The 22,312-nt window shown below is 40.5% G+C and overlaps 1 protein-coding gene across 7 annotated transcripts in view; it reads right to left on the bottom strand.

Moving 5' to 3' along the window:
• evi5b (ecotropic viral integration site 5b) overlaps window positions 1-22,312 on the bottom strand; it is a 69,185-nt gene that overhangs the window by 37,971 nt on the left and 8,902 nt on the right. For 5 of the 7 annotated variants that reach the window (XM_017698057.2, XM_017698061.2, XM_037534801.1 and 2 more), the window contains 2 exons: window positions 15,433-15,671; window positions 1,403-1,592 (listed from right to left, as the gene is read on the bottom strand). In XM_017698057.2, the coding sequence (XP_017553546.1) occupies window positions 1,403-1,592; window positions 15,433-15,590 (348 nt within the window). In that variant the 5' untranslated portion in view covers window positions 15,591-15,671. Of the gene's footprint in view, window positions 1-1,402; window positions 1,593-7,124; window positions 7,238-15,432; window positions 15,672-18,038; window positions 18,770-22,312 lie in introns of those variants that run through there. The other 2 variants (XM_017698055.2, XM_017698060.2) reach the window with 2 other exon arrangements.

Here is a 22,312-nt window from a genome sequence, read left to right as displayed (position 1 = left end):
ACTGGCATTTTAACTTGATAAACCAGGGCTTAACTGCTTTTTTTTTTTTATATACACTACAAGGCAGATTCACTAAGGGAGGTGCCAATTACTGACAGCCTACTGATTTTTTGGAGGACGTGGCCAATTCAGCGGGTTATCTATTAAGAACATCGACGCAAATAAACACAGACATAGCTTCATAATTAACGTGACCAGTGGAATATAACCATGTGTTCAGCTCACATGCTTTTTGTGAGAAAACCTGTTTCTGCCAGACAGCGTTAAAAAAAGTTTTATTAATTTGGTTCATGTTTAGATAGATGGATAGATAGACAGATAGACGGACAGACGGACAGATGGACGGATAGACGGATAGATGGATAGATGGATAGAGGTTAAAACTCTGACTCATTAGATCAAAATAATTAATTGTTGTTTTAAGATTTTTGACTTAGTAAATCAAAAAAAATGATGGAAAACTTTCCTTGTCAAGTTACTTGAAATAATCACATGCTTTCTTGACATCACATTTTTTTTTGAGAAATATATCAATAGTTTGACATTACACGTCAGAAAGTTGAAAAAAGTTATTTTGACTTGACTTGCAAGGACTGAATTTGGGCTCTGTATGGAGTGCATTTGGAAACCATGAGAAACTGTAAAATTCATTCACTGAGCTCTATTAGGTGTTTAGGAACTGTATGATTTAAAGTAAGTAAACCCCTTAGTTACACGCAAAACCTAAAAAACAACAGGTTCATGTATTTACTGCCGCAGTAAATACATGAGCCAAAGAAGCCATAGTGTGTGGCTAAAGGAGTAGCTTTAGTGACGCTGGGATTATGGAGTCAAACATTTACAGCGTGTAGTTTTAACAGCTGGTTAAAAGTAAAAATGTAAACATCTTTTTAATCATTATTTGGGCAAAACCTGCTCTATGGTAGAGCTGTACAATATACCTAAAGTTGTGAAAGCAGTTTAAATGTTTTACTAAACCAATTTTCTTAACATTAAGAATAATTTAACATGACTGCATTTATAAGTGTTTGTCATCAAACAGAAGCATGTTTGAAAAACTCTTTCCTCTGAGCACAAATAACATCAGCCATGTTAGCACCAAGAATATTTCACAATTTTCACAGGTGTTAAGTGGTTAAGTAGGTACTTACTATCAGTCTTAGTAAATCAGATTAGGTGCTTCATCATAATAATGACCTCCCAGCACTTTGCACATTGAGAAAGAAACACAAATGCGTTCACAACGATGCACAAGAGCAAAAAAGGAGCGATCTGCCTTTTCACTGTTTTATGGATGCTGAAAGACTGTTGATCTCATTTATTAAATTCTAACAGCCACTTTTTAAATGTCAACATGTTTGCAACCGCACAAAAGTTAGCAAATCTACTCATGTGCGTTTACCTTCAGCTGCTTCTCCTTCTTCTTGCGCACATCCTCCCACTCATTGACGATTCGCCCCCATAATATCCAAGTGTCCTCCTCCAGGTGCGAAAGGTTGGAGGAGGCCGAGGAGCTGGACACCAGAGAAGAGCCACTGTTCCGCCGAGAGCCGTTGACTGAACGCAGAGACTTACTGTCCGTCTCCAATAACCTGCAGAGAAAAACACCATCAGGAACGGTGAATCTAAGGGAACAACTGACCTGTCAGTCAAAACGTGCTCCATTTTTTAGGGCTTTTTTAAGCTGCAGTCTTCCTGAAGTGCTACAGAGAGACAGAAACGCCGACTCTATTGTTAATGGTTCTGAGAAAAGCTAGCACAAATAAATACATTTCAAATGTCGAGGTCTTTGTAGCACCAGTGAGTGTTTTCTGAGCATTAAACTTAAAAAGTTATTTGCACTCTCAGTCTTCAATTGAAATGGATTTCCTACTTTAAAGGGCCTGTATCATGAAAAAATAAATAAACAAGAATTTGGTGGAGTATGTAAACAAAACATTACTTCTAAAGGCACAGCAACAAAAACAGCTTAGTTCAACTGAATTAATAACAAGCTGGTTCATTATAAGGAATACTGACAGGCTGCAAAGTGAAGATGCAAAAGTGACTTACTATTAATGAACATTAGGAATGCAAATCAAGGAAAAAAACATCAGAAAAAATGTAGGACATGGACCAGTTAAACGTTCTTTAAAGCCCTTTTTAATGAAACCAAACAAAGCCCCCTGAGTGTGCAAGAATATCATTTAACAATCATGTAGCTCCAGAGGAAAGTTTCCCCAAAGTTCCTTGAAGAACAAACAGGCTTTAGCAGACAAAGAGGGTGTGACATCAGCAAAACACAATTCCTTCCTTGTGCCATGTCACAGCTGACACACTTTTGTTAAAGCCTTCAGGCAGGTGAAAAATCTCCGTCCTTTCCTTCTGATACAAATCTATAACAAAGCAACAGAAACATTCACGCTGATGACAACATGACATGAACACTCTGAATGAACCGGACTAACTGGGGATATTCTGTCTGGTATTCGCATGTCAAAAACTATTGTAACCCTTTTGATTTTCATGCCTGAAAATCAGTATTGATGGAAAAATAAATAATGAATGTGAGCCACAAAATCAAAAATTAGGGTTAACACAGGAACTGTATATTTCCATAGACGACCTGCATTCACTGGCAATTTACAGTATACAGCCACAGTTCATAACAGATCAAAACGTAGCACTTCCAGTGCAGGTATCAGTATCACTGTGGCTATTCCAGGCTCATACACTGGCATTTTAGATATAAACAGACATGTTTGGAAAGCCTGCTACCCGAGACTGATCTGGCTTAAAATCACTCAAAACGTTAAGTAAATATTTCTAGTAACTATGTGAAAGGTTGCGATATCTAAACCACGTAATACAGAGGTCAAATACTGAACGCACCCAACAAAACAGGCCACAGGACACTCAATAAAAGTGTCCATGCTGCAGCTATAATATAATATATACAGGAATAAAAATACAATTTATTTGTAATATGGCTTCCTATGGAACTGAATATCAGACCAAACACATATTGGACTGTTTTAGAGATGGCACTTTTCTGATACCCTGATTACTGACATTGGAAAGTGCTAGACTGGATATCAGAGGGAAATTCAGCCCTATACTGTAAAAAATCTAGCCTAAAATGTCACAGAATGGCTTGGTGCACAACTTGAACTGAAGTAGGTAACGTGCAGTAACCACATGTAGCCTTCTGTTAAAGCAACACTGTAGGCCTTATGCAAGGAAATATGCAATAGCACACAACATGAGAAAGAACATTTTGCATTGTTAGTTGTGTTTCGGATCCCCACAAATGGATGAACGACGTTTGCGAGTGGATTGAAAGAGTTTATAAAGGGTACTCAATCAAAAAGGATGTGTCTTCTGAGGATGAGAATTTTCTACTGTTGTCATCAAATTTTCATCATTTTCATCAGTGTATTGTTCATTTCTCATTTAAGACCTAAACACTAAGCTGTACCTCTTTTTGAGCATGTGTGTGACGTTAATATGTAAAGATGTATGACATGGTCCAAAAAAACTCCCGTCAAATTTCATCCTGATAACTCTGAATGATTATTTCAGGCTTTACAGGGTGACTCACAGCAGTACACACACACAGACACACACACACACACAGACACACACACACACACACACACACACACACACACAAACAATTTTAGTTAGGCTTTTTCCCCCTCCATATTCAGTAATGCTACTTCTTTCAGTATAAACCAGGGGTGTCAAACTGGATCCAGAAAGGGCCGGTATGGGTGCAGGTTTTCATTCCAACCAAGCAGAAGCCACACCTGATTCCACCTGGTTAATTAGTTGATGCTAGCTTTAAAAAGACTCAGGTACAGATCAGGTACAGCTTCTGCTTGGTTGGAATGAAAACCTGCACCCACACCGGCCCTTTCTGGATCCAGTTTGACACCCCTGGTATAAACAAAAGATTTGACACAGTGCTGCTTTAACATAAGTGCAGTTAATTAACTATTGCAAGGTGTTATTTGCTATTGCAACAACTTTTGCATGGTGTTATTTTATTAAAGTTCTTTTGGTTCATATTTGTCAAAACAAGTTATAACTTCATATAAATCATGTACAAATCATGTTATCAGCAGCGTATTTATTCCTACGTGGAGTTTTGAGGAGTCTTAGCATGGCTTCTTTTAGCTGGCCATCATAAAGCAAAGCACTTCCACTAAAAGCAGCTTATTTTAAAGTTTAGGAAGTTCTGGAAGAGAAAAAGAACTTTGATCAGTATCTGCCAGTATTCAAAGTTTCAGGAGTAAAGTAGTAACTTATGAGTACAGTGATTAGAAAAGTAGAGGTGGCACTGTTCCATCTGTAGATCATTTAAAACCGAACTTCAGCGTTGATTCATGGCCACACAGGACTGCAGCACCTTTCAAAAAGGCAGTGTGTTGGTCTGCTAAAGAGGGACTGATCTGAGATCAGCTGAACAAGAGGCAGAATTACCCAACACCAACAAACTGACAGCGCACACAAAAGCCATGGAAACCTGATCTCGGAAAAAAAAAAAAAAAAAGAGCCGAGGCCAGGCCTCTGGAGCCCCAGCGGGTGACGTCATGCTCCGTGGCTGAGTCTGGTTACATCCACATTTGGGTCAGACATGGAGAACAGGGAGGAGCTGTAGCAAAGAAGAGGCTGAGAGAGGGGGCTGAGGGTGAGCTGGAGGGGCCGTTACTACAATGTGTGATTGAATGCACTCTAGCATTCCCAGGCCACAGACTCTGGGATTCTGATGGAGCCTCCTAGATTTTTCAATAGTTTAACAAGGGGACTCTTTCTCAGACTGAGCAATGCAGTTGTCAAATATGCAAATAGCCCAGATTAGCATATTTGCCTATGACAAACTGGGGTTTCTTTGCATGAACTTGTAGTTTCACAGTTAATTTTACTAAAGAAACTAGTTTATTTTATTAAAAGACAGGTAGAGAACAACATTTTTACAAATATTCTGCCACTGTTCATCTTGAAAGCTACATTTTGAGATCTCAGCCACACACTTCTGAGAGACTTTAGAGATGAGTCTCTGAAATTTTTCCTTTGAGAGTCGAGGCATCTTTGCTTCTAAAGGCATGAATTTGTAAACACTTATAAAAGTTGTTCTTCATAATTCCATGTATTTACTTTGTAAAGTGAAAAAGGATTTAAAATTCTCTTTCCACCGTAGAGCTGTTTAAAGGAGCTATGCTATAAGCATTACATACCCAAAACATGCTGTTCCTATAGAGGATGGTAAGTCAGAGTTGTAGTAAGGTGAGCACAACATAGAAATCTGATGTTGCACAACAACATCTGTCCTTGTCCTTCCCAACTTTCAGTGAGTTGTAAACTACATAACTCAGTGTAGCTGGTTTCACCAGCTTTGCATCATTAATAATGGGAAAAGATGTAAATGCATTCATCTTGGTTGCCGAATAGGACTGCAGGTCTAGATATTAGATATCTCTGAATTGTGTTCATCTGTTTAATTACAGCTTTAAAGAATGACATAGGTGGTTACTTATTTGTGGTCTTTGGTTATTGTTGGTCTGATGTGTTCCAATGATCACCAGGATACTTTGTGTATTCACTAATAAATGGATTAGCAACTATAAATAGTCCTTTACTTGGACGCAGTCTGATTTCCATTCCATCTTAATTCCATCTTAGTGATCAGAGATTGGTTTTAGGGCCAGCACTAAAGTAGGAAGCTAAGTAACAATTACTAATTAGAGAGACTGATAAACACAAATTAATACAAACAGTCAAAACGTTTGGTCTACTTGTCTCAAGCAATCCATTTACCTTAATAAATGCATATTGTCTACATTTATGAAGCCTTCATTAACAGTGTATACATGTCAAACACCAACACTAGGCAGAAAAATCAGACTGCGTCCACGTAAAGGTCTATTTATAGTTGCTAATCCTTTTATTAGTGAACACACAGAAAGTATCCTGGTGATCATCGAAACACACTAGACCAACAATAACCAAAGACCACAAACAAGTAACCACATTAAACCTTATAGTTTCACTTTCAGACTTGTGAAAAAAGAGCTCCATTCAGTCTGTAGCTTCTTCAATAAACAGCAGTGGATCCCAGAGCAACTACAGAAAGTATTTGATACTAATTAATTATAACGCATGGAACCACGGTGAAATCGTTTAGTCTCCTATTCTAACAATCTTTTATATTACTTAGGTTAAAACATTTTGCCATATCAAAAAATGCTTGGTAGAAACCGCAAATATATAATTTTGCAAACATCTGCATGAAAACTGCACACTTGCTTGAAACTTTTTGCTGGAATAAATTAAATAAAAATTTATGACATGCATTTCCCAAGTAAATAACGTAATGTGATTAAAGCCATAATTCATAACTTTAATAATATCTAAAACTATTCGGCAATATTTTTCCTTGTGTACTCAAGACAGTTAGGACTGTCGATTTATTAAATCCCCTACTTCAAACTTCCTTTACAGAGACAGACAGAAGAATCATCACTACAGGAATTTCATGGTGATTCAGTGCTCAGTCAGGTTTATCTGTAGAGAACGTTCATAAAACGCAATAGGCACTTAAAAAAATCTGCTTTCTCAGCTCCACTTCATCTGGACTGAGGTCCAAGTAGAGGATAAAATCCAGAGTACAGGTTTACTCTTGGAAGGGCCACGAGGCCTTTACTGCCATCAGTCTTCTGTTCTTACATTACGCTTTATCAGAATATATTTCACCACATAAATAAGTGTTTCAGTTCATACAGCCTGCAATAAATACGACCTGGTTCTTCAAGAGAACTGCGGCTGCCTCTTTGCCAATGATTCACTGCTAGTTAAACAAAGTACAAATTGAGGGTACAAACTACAAACAAGTACCTAACCAGAAACAACTGAGGTCTTAAGCTTCATCAACAGACAGAACTTGGGTGACTCAGGCTGTCTGGGAGGACGAGAGGAAGCAGAACCATAAACAAACAAAGCACAAAAGCAAAACTGATAGGTCAACTACTGGTTAGCATTTCTTATGTGAGCGACGGTAAAGCTTTTCTTAAACTTGCAAGACCGCTAAAAGCAGCACGTTCTAGGCAATGTTAGAACACTCAAGTGGTTCCTCAGGTGCTCACCAGCTGAAGTTCATGCTGCTGTCCTCATGTCGTCAATTTTGGTGCAGAGTGAAGAGGAGGTAGACAGAGAGTGAGCTAATTTATCAGATAGCATGAATGTGTGTTTGAGAGAGAGAGAGAGAGAGAGAGAGAGAGAGAGAGAGAGAGAGAGAGAGAGAGAGAGAGAGAGAGAGAGAGAGAGAGAGAGAGAGAGAGAGAGAGAGACACAAACACACACCCCTTATCAACAGAGTGAAAAGACCTTCAACCTGTGGGCCAAAAGTGCGAAACAGTCATCAGAGGTGTGTGCCTGTACACTAAACAGAGAAATATGCTGAATTTTCTTGATCTAAATTAGAGACGCATCAAACTTTTTTTTTTTTTGGCCAAAAAGTGGTCTTTTCGGTTTTCATATGAAAGAGAAAAGGGACAATTTGTAAATAGGTCTAATTAAAATAACTTTAATGATGATAAAAATGAAAAACAGTGATTAAAACACTTAAAACTGTCCCCCCTTTGCGTTCCTGCACTGGTAAACACAGGCCTATTCAAACGTGAGCAGCAGCAGAACAACAGAGAAGTGGTTGTGGTGTAAAACTAGCTCAGTTTCTATGAGGGACATTAGACAAGCAATTTGTAATCTCCGTTCAGTCGTAGAATTAACCCTGAGTAAGAGCTTCAACAACACTTTCGATACCACTTGAAAACAGAACATCCGGCTCAATATGTAGAAAGGAAAGTCCCTGCTGGCATACTAACACCGTCTGTAGCCACAGTTTATAAAATAACTCCACAAACAGTCATAAAGCGCAAGTCTAACTAAATCATCAGAACGCAGTGTTTCAGATCAACGGTTCCCTGCTGTCGAGGACGTGATTTTGCGGCAGTTAGTCAGTTGTAGTTAGCCTACATGCCAATAGCAGAGCTATAATGGGAGCCAGGCACTCCAAAATAGCTACACAGACAAAAATTTGACAATATATTGAATATATTACCTCGTAATATAGTAACATTTATTTATTTTTCTATTAACTTGCCATCAGCAATAGTGAATGCCTTACTTCTTAATCCACTATATGTAGGTTAATCGGTCCACATCCATGACAACTTATTTTTCGAGCGCCAATATCCTTCTAGCTGGCATTTAAATGTACAAATACCTACAGTGCTTTAGGTCTGTAGGTTTAACTTTATCCTTAAAAGACTTTATACTGAACACTGAAGTGAATGCAATCTAGCAGAGAGTAGCTAGTTGAAACAAAATATTTCAAGATTTCACAATTAACCTTACAGCCAGTTTCCAAAAGAGCTGTAGAGGTGGGCAAAATGTAAATGAAAACAGAATATAGTGATATGCAAATCATGTAAACCCTTTAGGGAACTTCTACAAAGTGTTGAAAGTAGATTTTTTTTTTTGTCGTTTTTTTAAATACATGCCCATTTTGAATTTGATGCCAGCAAAAACGTTACAAACGAATGGATTTAGCTGTGCTCTTCTCGTTTGGAACAAAAACCAGCACCCACACTGGCCCTTTATGGATGAGACTGGACATCCCTGCAGTAATAAGTTAGACCTTTCCTGAAAAAGAGGTCATCTAGATGGCACCATATGTTGCTCCAAAACCTGTGCATTTCATTCAGCATTAATGGTCACCCATGTCACGTGCACTAATGCACCCCCAAACCATCATCAACACTGGCTTTTGAACTGTGTGTTGCTTACAAGCTGGGAGCCCAAAGGTCACGACATCTGTGACTTTCAAAAATAATTTCAGATTTTGATAAATCGGACCACAGGACACTTTGCCATATCCCATTTTAAATTAGCCCAGAGAAGTCAGCGGCATTTCTGGGACCTGTTTATAGATCCTGTTCCTGAGCCCCTGTGATGTTTTCCACTACAGAATCATGTCTGGTTGTAAAGAAGTGCCACCTGAGGACCCCAAAGGTCACAGCCAGCCGTATTGATTTTGGCCCTTTTGCCTTTCATACAGTAATTTCTCCAGATTCTCTGAATCTTTTAATGATATTTTTTGCTGTAGATTAAATTCCCAAATTTTTGGTTATTTTACACTGAGAAATGTTATTCCTAAAATGTTGCACTATTAGCCTGCGTAATCCTCCACATAGTGGTAAACCTCTCCTCATCTTTACTTCTGAAAGACTCTGGGATGCTTTTCTGTATCCCTTTTTTTTTTTTTGCATTACACAAATTTACCAGTCTTTTGTTACCTTGTCCCAGCTTTTTTTAAATGTGTTGCTGGTAACAAATTCAAGATGGGTATATATTATTCAAAAACAACACAATTGCTCTGGCTCAACATTTAATGTGTTATCTTTGTATTTTCAAATGAATACGTACATAAATTATCCACAGATCATTGCATTTTGTTTTCATTTACATTTTGCACAGCAGCACAATTTTTTGGAAACAGGGTTGTGAAAAAAGTCCTAACAGCATCAATTTTAGCTGAATTACTCATAATTGTTTACGTTTTCCTTTGTAGCAGAGAAATGTAGAGAAATATCTGTTAAATAATTAAGGCAAAAAAACAATCGTGTTATTGTGCACTGCTCTTGTCTACCTATTAGAATCAATTCAATCCATTGATTTAAGTAGTACATGTTAGTGACCCGTATGGAACCAATGGATCCTGTTTACCTGTGCAGTTAGTGTAAATAAGTGAAGAATGCTTGTGTAACGGTTTACAAAGAGCAGAGGGGCATACAGACTGCGTTCTGTGCAGCAACTTCAGCGATGGATGTGCCCACTTAGCCGCATGGGGAGAATCCAAACAGTGAGTGCTCCACGGCTCTCCTGAGCCACTGGCCTACTTTCAGCAGTGAGAAAGAGTGAGAGCGGACAAGCGGCGTGGGCGTTTTGCTCTCCACAACTAATTCACTGTAATCACCAATTCTGTGTTCCATCATCAAAGTGCATATGCGACACTGAGAGCACACTGGGAGAAACAGAGCTGAACACAATCAGTCTTCATTATACCACGCTGCAGTCCTGAGTGGGAGGGGCTTTAACATAATGAAATAACTTTCATTAGAAAATGTAAATCACAAATGACCTGACAAAATTCCTACCAGAGATGACAACACCACGTATTCTTTTCCAGTACATATGCTGAAACCTTTAGAAATCAGACAGATAACGATCTATTTTTTCTTTCTTCAAGACCTACTAAGCTTTAAATGAGCGTTTCTGTTAAATCAAAGCACTACATTTAAACGGCCATTCCAGCCTAAAGCTAAACTTAATGAAACTTAATATGGTATTTGTCATCAAATATCATGTAGCGCAGGACTGCATCGCTCAGCTTTACCTGTTTGCCAGAGTTCATAGTATTTGTATTCTTTTTGTGTGCTCACCAAACGTTCTCTCACTACAACACCCAGCATGCACTGAGTAAAATACCTCATACAACCAATGGGAATCTCCCACTGTAATAAAGAAATGCAGATACAGAGGCTGATAACTGATGTACAGGCTAATAACTGCAGAACTGATATTCGACTTCCTAGCAGTAATGATAGCTATCAGGCTTCTGCATTAGCCAGCAAGCGGGAAAACCAGCCCGTGCTCAAGTACCTGCCCCAAAGTGCTTGTAGTAAAGTCCCTCTCATTTACAAGACACATCAGAAGGGTTTTCTCTAGACAAATCACTCTCAGGAGGAGAGTAGACGTGTTACCAATAAATGTAGTGATTGTTAAAAAAATTTTGCCTTGAGCAGATTGTTTTTATTTGGATAAAGAAGTCTTACAGTGTAAATGTGTGCACAGTAAATTAATCAGGACAACATACTAGCACTTCACTGTCCTTATGTTAATGCTAATGAGTACATGTGGCTACTGCCATCATCTGAACTACTTTATAATAGATGCCAGCTCTGATTCATATCATCAAATGTACTTAAAAGATAGATAAATAAATAGACGGACAAACATTCAGACAGACAGATCTCCTCGTGCAGGAGGATTAGGATATGGTCACTGCTTTCACAACTTTTACTGCTTTAACACAGACCTACAGCTCTCACAGCCTCATGGTTGGAGGCCTGCAGTGAAGTCTGCCAGCACGCTGAGCGCAGTGAAGTGAAGGTGTGCACTAGATAATGTATCAGACTGCCACTCCATCCACTTGTTTTGGGTTGCTAAGCAGCAGCAGCTGTGACTAATACATAACTTCAGATAACAGTTAAGACTTCAATACTGCCAAAGAGGCCAAAGTGACCAGAAAGCCTACAACTGTTTGAGTCATCAATGGCTCAGGATTTCCCCCATTACACTCTGTGTACTTTACAGGGAATTCAGTTCAAGCTAAGAAGAAGCTTCTACTGTCATTTCACTGCAAACAGCCAAACCAGGTCTAATAGAAACAGTGTAGGGTCGTACATTAGTGGTGTTAAAGCACATTCCAAGAAGGCCACAACACTGGGGTTCAGTGATTTCTCTGCTGTACCAAACCTCAGGCCTTCCAACAGCTCAACTGCAACACTTTGCAATCCCCAGCCTTATTAGGATCACAGTGTGTCCTTATATGGATTTCAGTTTAGTATATTAGTAGAGTTTAATGTAATATCTATGGGTCTACAGTCAGTGATGACTGACTACTGTGAGGATTAAGCTAAGGGGGTCTGAGAGGACCTGGAGAGCTGATGTGTTGAGAGCTGTGCTGTTCAATAGTGAGAGATTCGGCTGGGGTCTGTAAAAGAGAAGCGTGTGTTGGGGCATTGTTAGCCACAGGGAGCCCATGGTGGGTTTGTGCCGTGTCAAAAGGACACAGCTGCAGCCCTGGCTGCCTGGGCGGAGGCTGGGGTCAGAGGACACATGGCCTGAATGACACACCTGCCATCAGTTTCATCAGAGAAAAAGATCAAAGGTCGGGTCAGGTCACTACACTTATGAAATCTTGTATGATACATGGAGATGAAGTGCAACTAAAACACAACTCACAATGGCTTACATCTTGAATGTGCTCCCTAAAGACAGACTCCATACTCTTCTCTATGAGCAATGGCATTACAGCAAAGCACATTTCTATTTTCCCCCAATAGGAAAAATGCAATACAATCGAAATAAAGAATTCCAGCATTGCGCATCCGGAGCCCTGATTCCCCACAGCAATGTTCCAAGATCTAACAGTCTTCTCAGATGAGCAGAGACTGTGACTGCAGCAAAGCGAACAAAAGGCTTAATAATATACAAAACCCTTGATTTTAAAAGCAACGTTTTGTTGAGCAGGTGTCTACAAACATTCAGACAGAGTGTATGGCTGTTATGTTTGGCAATTTTCAGATTAAAAGATGCTGAGTAAGGAAGAACCATGTGCTCGGAAAACACCGCACACCATCTTGGCATTTTCCGTATTCAATTCATTCCTTGGTTGCGCGCTTGTTCATGCTGCAGGTGTCCTGCATTTCATTTCTGTCAGCCCTGACAAACTCACTCCTACATACAGACAGCATCACACATTCTGCTGTCTGTCAACCCAACACTTTCACACATCCAGATTCCCTCAATGACCACACGCACACACACACACACACACACACACCACATATCACACATTCACCCCCACAAAAGTTCATACACACAGAGAAATGTCTCCTTTAACCATGCAAACCAATTTTTTTTCTAACCACATGCACAGACATTCAGAAATATACATCATTCTGTCGCATGCCTATCCCCATTTCCATGTGAACACAGAATGAAGACTGGCACAGGGAGAAAAGAAGAAAAGAAAGAGGGGGCTGCTATGAATCTCTAGTGGCGACAGCATTGCGCTCTGCTCTCAGCGGCCTGACAACATGAACAAGCTACACGACAGAGGCACCGCTGTGTTAACATCATGTCACTGCTCTTACCATATCAGTGCTTATAGTAATGCCTACAGGAGCTGACTCTAAATTTAGGCAACGCTAGTGAGAAGTTGAGGTGGTACAAAAGCAGCACCTATACTTAAAGTACTTAAACACCTATACTACATAAAGACACCAAGTGCTCAGAAAAGGGGAGGGGGAAAAAAGGACAGGCTCAAAATTAAAGCAACCAGTAATGCCCAGACCAAAGTTTACGACATTAATGGTGATTTAGTGAGTCAAGTAACTGAATGTATCACTGGTTTCATTAATGTCCAAACAAAAGTCTGTGAGCTTAAGCAATTTTTCCAAGCTCATTCAATAAAAGAGACATATAAACAACACATAAATCTTGCTACGCTCCAGAAGCAAACGTTTTCAACATATGCAGTGTGTTGTTCTGTGCAAGTGTGAGCTTGTTTTCCATCTGCTGTGCTGCTAAATCAAGGGGGTGTTACTGCATGCTGGAAAATCTCCAAATGGGAGTGGCATAACAACAAAAGGGTGAAACACTGTTCCAAATGGGAGGGCATAACTCAAGAGTGCTTCTCTATTGGTTAATAAGAAGCCCGGTGGGGTTGGTGTTCTTGCTGGCTAGCTAGAGAACATAATTATCCTGCTGATAAAAAATTGGGATTATTTTTTACTTTGAATGCATTCATGGACAGATCACGAAGTCCACTTGACTTCTTTTAAATGATCCAAAATATAGATTAGCAAATGGGCTGAACCTAGGTTCAATCCACATCACTGTCTAGTGTAACTCCTTTCTCTTAGGACTTTATGTTTACTGTATGAGGGTCAAGTGGACATGCACTTGTGTAAATCTTGAAATCTATTTTGGCTCTAATCAGTGAACTTTCACAACAATCATCCTAATGGTCATCTGCACAGATGCACTTTTTTCCCCCAGATAAAGTAAATTTATTACTTTTAGATCAGGGTCTAAGCTCAATGAATTTCAGGTCAATGAATTGGTGCAGAGACTTTGATATTGGCTTCTATTTTCCTGTACTCACCAGAAACAAAGAACCATTTCCATACTGTTTATTTAAATTGATTAAATTGATCATTTAGCCTCAACAAAGGTATTCTTATCACTGCAATAATTCTGTTGATTATGATTACTAAAAACGCAAACGTTGGGCTCATCAGCCCATAACACTTTTTTTTGAGAAGTGGTATTACCGTGCCAACTCTCACTCAGATGTGCAGAATGAAGGAGTTTGCTGTCCCATGCAGGGAGTGATCAGTCCCTGCAAGAAAGCCGTGTAGGCATTTTAGTATCCTCCCTAATCAATGCTTTCTTCATCCTGTACTTTTGCTCTGACATGATTTATTTTAGGTTTTACATCAGAAAAATACTGCAAATTCAAGCACTACATCTCCTGTCTATGAAACTTATGAAACTATTAGGAAGGAAAACTATGCATAACACTGGCTCAGCTATGGCTAGTAAGCTACAGAACATATTCGATTCCAGCTGTGAGTCCAACAACAGACTTTGCTTTCTCAGACTTGAGTCTTTGGCCTCCAAACATTTATCAGTGGAGCATCAGGTAAATAATCTGGCAGCAGCACCACAACCGGTACTACTCTACTGTCCTACTTAGCATTAAGTTACCAGCTTAGCAGAAAGGCTACAGTTCCATACACACGCACACACACACACACACACACGCATGTACCACAATAACATCACGATGCAACCCTCACTTCTTCCCTCAGATTTAAGCTTTTAACCTCATGTGTCAACTGCCCATCAGCTCATACGGAATAGAAGCAGAACTGCCATTGGAAATCTCAGTGCTCTAAACTGGCCTTTATTAAAAAAGAGCCTCTAGTAAACCCCAAAAACTATGACTACGGCTGCATCCGAGCTGGTACTCATCTACAGTCAATCCAACTATTTGAGAGCTGCCCACCCCCCAACCTAATCTTTGGGTTTTCATGCCAGGTGTGCTATTTAAAACTGCCTGGTTGAGGCTGTGTGCAGCACAGGGATGAAAGTTTTGCCTATTTCAGAAGCACTTTTACTCACACAAGTGTTCCCTGGGAACAGTGACAAAACACATGAGCACATACAGACCCTTTTTCTCTCAATAGCTTTGCCTCCAATGAACAAATGCAGCTGTGCATCTTTAAAAGGGCCTACGTTCTACTTTCTTCTGACCACCTACAGCGTTTGTATGGTTTTTCTGTACCAAAAACAGCTGTAATTTACTTATTTGACTGTTTTGCAGTTCAGTTTCCTTTACAGACGGGGGAGTGACTGGTAGGCACTGGAAACTGTAAACATCAAATTGTTACGTTAAAAAAAAAAAAAAAAAAACACACACAAACATGAAAAATGATCCATATGAGCCCTTTATAGAATTTGACTTCACATCTCTTTGGTAATAGAGGTAAAGTGCAGTTTCACAACTGGAGGCCCTGTAGTAAACCAAGCTGCTCTCACCTGTTCTGCTCCTCTAGCTTGGCCAGAAGCTCCACATCGTCCGGGCTGAGCTGCGCAGGGGAGGGAGTGGAGGGCGATAGGCCAGGCGAGGTCAGTGAGGCGGTGGACGAGCCCGCTGTGGTGTGCAGCGAGGAGGGCGTGGCCACCTGGCTAGCCATCTGACTGACCGTGTGCGACACTGAGTTCTTCACCCATGAAAGAGTTGAACTCAGCTTGCCGGCTACTTTGTCTGTCGCCACCTGTAAATGGTTCAGAGAGTTAGATGAGAGATCAATTTGCATGTTCTGGTCTGAGCGCAAACAAGTCATCACTTTAATATACCATATGGAGAAATCATCTTCAGTCTACAAGCTGAAGGTCTAAATGTCAACTCACTGCACTCCTTCAAGCTTTCTTCATACACACCGTTGACCAAATCTCTTCATTAACTACTACAAATACTCAACTATCACAATTAGTCACACTCCCCTCCCGAGTCCCTCTGAGAAAAGCGATTCCCTATAACTATAACCTGGTAAGTTCATTTTTGAGCTTGAGCATAAAAGGTAGAAGAGCTGGCCCTGTTGTATCCAGCGGCTAATTCAGAAAGAAACATAAAACTACACTATGATCTCTACTCCAAAAAAAACAAAAAAAAACTCTAAACGTGTGTAGTACCAGTGCGGCTGCCTAAAAAGTGAAACCTACAGCCCTATATTTTTTTTTCAGCCAAAGTGCCTTTTCATTTTGAACCGTTGTTTTTCCTTCCCGGTAACCAGATATCCATTCATGAAGTCGAATATCAAACTTTTTTGGAATACGTGTATCTACTGGACAGAGGCCCTCCAGAACAGTAGTACTTCCTGCTCAATTGCCTCAGACTTGAGGCTTCCCATCTGTACTACAGAGGTTCCCAATCCCAATCCTGGTGACCATACGCTCTGCATATGTCTATGTTTGCTCTACACCCCAGATTTAGCAGACAAGGGACTTGTTGACTAGTTGAATCAGGGGTGGTCAATGAGACAAAGCACAAAACCATGCATAGTATGGGGATGCAAGGACCCCTGCTGTATTACACACACTTTTCTTTCAATCACAAAGGAAACCACTGAAGTTAAAGGTTTCATGAGAACAGCCCTGTAACATCTGAATAATCAGAAGACAACAGGATACGAAAGCAGTCGCATTCCACCTGATACTGAGAGCAAACTGCACCACAAACAGACAACAGTCTTCATACCACAGTATAAACAAAACCTATTAAAGCCTTTCACTACAGTGTAAATCAGGTCCTCTAACTCAGCAGCTACACGTGAACACAGGGCTAAAAATGCCCTCCGTTAGCTCCTGCAGTGAAAGTGTACAGATAAACAGACATAGTATGGCAGGATATGGGGTTCTGCAGCAGATGCTTCAAGAAGAAGGTGGTTTTCATTGTGAGAGATCGTGTTCAATGAACCGTACTCTGTCTGTGTGCATCTGTCTGTGCACACGAGTAGTTGCAGGAATAAAAATCAGCAGAATAGCAGTGTTTTAATTATACCACAGCTGCTTGTGTACTCTTGGTATAAAGAGATTCCTTCTGGTCATGTGTGAACTCGTGATAAGTGCCAAGTGTGCTTAACAGAATCCAGCATTTACTGATCTACAAACCCCAACAAGCAAAATCATAATATTCCATATAATGTACTTACCTACTTCTGCCTTGAGATATAAACTCTTTGTAAATGCGAGACATTCTAGCAGGGATGCACAATGATACCGGAGTCACGTCAGCAGATAAAAAAACCCCAAAAAACTTTCAAAGTAGACAGCAGACTTGTAGTCAAAGAGGATTGTTACTGTTTTCTCTTCTGATTTGCATTTTATCTCCTGTCCCAACCTTTCTGGAATTGGGCTTGTGATCTTTCTTTATTTAAACCCATGTTAAAGTAGATATATTAGTTACTTAGTTTTATATTCTCAAAATACTGCTTTCAAGCTTCTTGGCCAGCGACTGGAGCAGTGGTGTACTCCTCGTATGGCACTTAGTCTCAACCCAATGTTGACAAGAAAAAGAGAAACGTTTCTAGTCGAGCATCACATGGTATCCTGCAGTGTATTTCCTCTCCAAGTAGCTGCAGACTTTGCTGAGCAAGGTCTCCAAAAGGGACACAAAAGCTAGCACAGCAAGTTGAGAAACAAAACAAAGAGGAACCTGAGATCATTTTGGAGTGTGTACAGTTACATATCTGAAAAAAATCTGCATCCGGAGAAAACGACACAATGTTCCCTTTACCAATAGCCTACAACTGGCAATGTACCACCACAACAATGAAATGTCGCTCAGTCAAGCAGCAACCACTACATCCCACTGTCCTTTTGTTGAACAAAAGTGTCCGTATTGGGCATAAAAGAGAACTTTAGCTAAACCAACAACAGTGAGCAAAACTGACAGACTGACACAGAAGAAACACGCCATCAAACACGAAGTAATTCATTCTCTTCCAGTTATCTTGTGAAACCCGCAACTGCCTAAAATAGGTTACTTCACCATAACAATAAGACACGGCACAAGCACGATAGCATTAACAACAATCTTCACAGGAATTTCCAGTCCTTTCAAACAAACAACATGTGCTTACCTGAAGAAAGCCACCTCCTTTAAAAGGACGTTCTTATACACCAAGTCCATCAAAGACGAAAGGCAAAAAGTCCAGAACAAATTCCAACAAGCTGCGTCCAACTACAAATGCAGAACAGACATTGTGCCAGCAAAAGTCAAACCAAAGGAGCTCTGACTGCCATTCTGCTGAGTGTGCTCACTGATCCAGAGGAACTCAACATTCATCCGGTTGCCGCAGTGTCGTTCGGGGTCAAAGTGCCGTCCTGAGACAGACTGGGATTGAGCAGGAGAAGTGTACTCTGTGCCCTCACCTCCACAGCGGAACTCACACTGAAACTGGAATCCACCTGATAAAAGAAAATGCTGCGTTACGTCAGTGACGTTACAGATATACGCACACGTCATGACGGTAACCCCAGGGGAAGTGTTCAGATCACTTCTGATCGCAGCCTGCATGAAGTACTTCTGTGAATTATGAGCCAGTCAGTTCATGTTTCCTCTTCTCACTGGGTAAAGACCACACAACCTCACATACCAGCCTCGGTGGTTTTCTAAAGCCAGCGGGAAAATGACGGTACTCCCCAGCCGAATGCCTAGAAATTACTGACCTTTACTAACGAGAATCACCCCTTCCTGCTCTCCACTGGCGGAAGAGAGAGTGACTAAGGACGGGAGGTGGGGCATGGAGAGGAAACAAAATAAAGAGCAAAGTGCAGCCACAAGGAGATATGAAGGAGAAGAAAAAAAAAGACATAGGTTGAATTTAGATGCATGACATCAGCTCACCAGGCACAAAGTTACTGAAACTTGAAGAAAGCTGCAATATTAAAGATGTGCCTGCTCCCAACAAGTGACAACAGGCCAGACTTAAGACTCAAGCAGGCGAAAGCCCACAGCATAATAAAAATGCTGCGCTCTCTCGAGACAAAAGGTTATTTAAGAACACTTTCTGAAAGAATTCGGGCAATGACCAGAAAAATAGGTCTGTCACGATCATGAAATCTTAGCTGGCAACATTATTTTACTCCTATTCTGTACAATTTACGTCACCTTTCACCAGCAACATGAACTGTCTGATCAATCATGGGACCTTAGTGACAACCAAGATGACCAGCTGGCTCGGTCCCAACAACCGTGATTTCTTCCTCAAGTGTTAATTGATTAGAAGCTCCAAACGTGGCTGAAACTGGACAAATATCCGAGTCATATGTGGCACTCCTCAAAGTTTCACCTTCTGAATGAAGTAATCTTCACGTTACTTTCACTTTTCCAGATTGTGTGGTAAGCCAAAGTTCCTGCGTGCTTGACCTGTGAAGCAAAGAATCTTTCATTCGGCCGTTTTTTTTCGTGCTTTGTCCCATGTGGAGCTGCATCTCCAAAGAAGCTCAAACTGGTCTGGTCTGAGTGAAAGAGCTCAAAGTTTAGCTCCGTGTTCGTCTTTCGCTTTTTCAATGCAGAAAGCACATAACAGTTTGCCTATATCGTGACAGCAAAGGATCTTTTGGATAGATTCTCCGCCCTTTTTCCACGTCACATCCGGTGTGTATAGTTTTGCTGCAAAAAAATCTAAAAAAATATTTCTCATTTTCTCGTCCTGCATTCATGCCACAATGGGTGTGTTAGCATTGACTGCCAATAATTAATAGCCCCCACCTAAAGACATACAGCTCGACTGCAAATAAACGAAAGTTCAAAGCTCAAAGCTGCCCTCTAAAGGTCCTACAGCATCAGTCAGTTAGCCTGATGAGAACATTAAAAAGAAAAACAGTTACACAAAGTCATGGAGGTAATTGTTTGGATGGCATTCACCTTTTCAAACTCTGACCTGTTCAATTACTGCAACCAATTCCCATCATTATTTACTGATATTGATACCGGGACCTATACTGCAGCGAAATATTACATGAGTCAAGTCAGAACCACCAGTTAGCCTACACACTTCGAAATTTGCTGAACCGTAGGCGGGGTGACAGCACAACTGCTCATTTAATCTCAGTGCAAGCCCAACATTTCAAGAGGAAGTACATCACTCTACACAAACAATGCGGTAAAATGAAAGCACACAGAATTTTGTTATTAAGGGTGACAGTTAAAGTGTGTGGTACTAAAGTTCTGGTCTTTAACAGCACACTGCAGAAGCGGCAATCTACATCCCCCTGCCCCCTTTATAACCCCGCCTAGGTCTCGGTATACAGGGCCCCACTCACAGCTGCTCCTGGACTCCTGGTCTAGAGGGCATTTACACAGCTGTTTTACTTACACATACAGGCAGCCAGACAGAATCCGGCCCTGTATATTGCTGAAGCAAACCTCAAAAAGTTCTGCTAGACATTGTTATGTCAGACTGAATTTGTCTGAATATTTCAGGCCAGCATTTTACTGGGCACACGGGGCAAAACATGAGTGTTATTACAGTTTTTCCTGCTTTTCTTTAAGAATACTTACACTCCTTTAAGTAACACTGCAGCATTTTTCATCTGTACCACATATAACGTTGACAGAGATCTTATAAAAGAACCTGCTGACTTGAAACCCTTTTGTAATAGAAGCCAAAGGGCTTCAGTAAATGCTCTAAATCCCTATAATGGGACTAGTTTTTCCAGAGAGAATTTGTGGCAATACGTTACCAACGTTGTGGTGTGGGCAGAGATTTCACAGGCTCCTGCCTGATCACGCATGGATACCACCAAAACCTAGAGAAAGAAAAAGTAACCAGAATTGCTTTTTTACTGTGCTGCTCCGCTGTTCAAAGGTTGGATAAAACCTAACAGCAGCTTTGGTACGACACTTGCTCATGTGCTTTTCCCTTCCTAAGAACTGTACTGGCAGAAGGTAACATTGGTGTAAGAATGTTAGCCAATTGTTTATTCATAGACTCGGAAAAACTGCCCACTGGCTTTTGTTACAAGTGAGTTTTCCCCCCTCAAGTACAACAAAACGTCAACATTACTTGCTGTGGTGAATGACAGTACAAAGCAGATGTGGCAGATAGATTAGATCAATATTGCTTTAGGCCTGAATTAGGTTTCATTTCACAAAAATCTGATTTAAACATCTTGTCCTTACACTTAAAAAGTGGAACAGTGGATCTAAACTTACATGTTGCTTTACAATGCTTGATTCAAAGTATTTGAGTTGAATAAACCCAGATAAATTGATTATTACAACATGAACACATTTGGGTTGAACTGTCCAACTACTGTACCTTAACTGTAGTGCATCGGCCACGATCAGCTACGTTAAGTGTCTAAAGTTCCTTCTTTAACTGGAACTACAAAGCTAATGTAACTAACAAGTCAAGATGGACTTATAGGGCTACTGCACGGCTAAAACACTAGTAGCAAGAATCTCGAAGCCTGAATTTGGTCCATACTCTACACGACAGCACCACAAAACAGGTACTTAAGAAAATCAAGCGCTGCATGCAGCCTATGAATGGCCCATGTTTGTGGCTACACAGTACTTGAGGACTATTCTGCAGTGATTCAGAGTGGATGCATTTGCTTAATGACGGCAGCTGGTAAAAAAAACAGAGCTATGAGTTTACCAAACTACACAGACATGGTCAGGCCATTTCAGTACACCATTCCTAAATTAAAAAAAGACTAAAACAGGTCAGCGTCTAGCACACTGTAGCTAAAACTGGGTACGTGTATAAGGCAGAGAGGTAGACAAAGAGACAATTAAGAGTCTATTTTATTTCCCATGGGCTCTGCTGAAGGTCACATTTGGACGAACGGTGTATCGCATGCTTGGAAACACAGTGATAAGCCATGTGGTGCTTGAGGTCCTTTCCTTTAACAGAGACTGCCAATATATCACTGCTGTCGGAACAAAACCTTGTATTTCCAAACTGGTAACTTTACAGGAGAAGGGAAAAAACATTACTTTCAATGTAAGTCAATGGAACTAGACCCCCCCCCAGTCTTTTTGGTCAATCCTTCATGACATTTACACACTATAGAAAGGTCAATATGCATTTCCAAATGATGTCAAAAACTGAATAAAATGTAGAAATAAAGTTTTGTTCTGACAGCAGCGACAAAAAAAGTGCAGAGCAATCGGGAGACTCAGCATTAAAGCAACCAGGGCAGCAGTGAATGATACAGATGCAGCTCCCCTGCTGCAAATGATTACATGAACAGAGTCTGTCGAAGCCAGGCAGCACTCTGCAGGGACCCACACCCACCCACATAAATCCAGAGCTGTATAGAAAAACAGGAAACAGAGGCTACGGCCTAACACTGTTTTAGTACAACAACCTGAGTCTCACCTTCAATGCCAGTATAAGAA

The sequence above is a fragment of the Pygocentrus nattereri genome, chromosome 26 (genome assembly GCF_015220715.1).
Source record: "Pygocentrus nattereri isolate fPygNat1 chromosome 26, fPygNat1.pri, whole genome shotgun sequence".
Lineage (NCBI taxonomy): Eukaryota > Metazoa > Chordata > Actinopteri > Characiformes > Serrasalmidae > Pygocentrus > Pygocentrus nattereri.
This window is presented reverse-complemented; position numbering and strand designations above follow the sequence as displayed.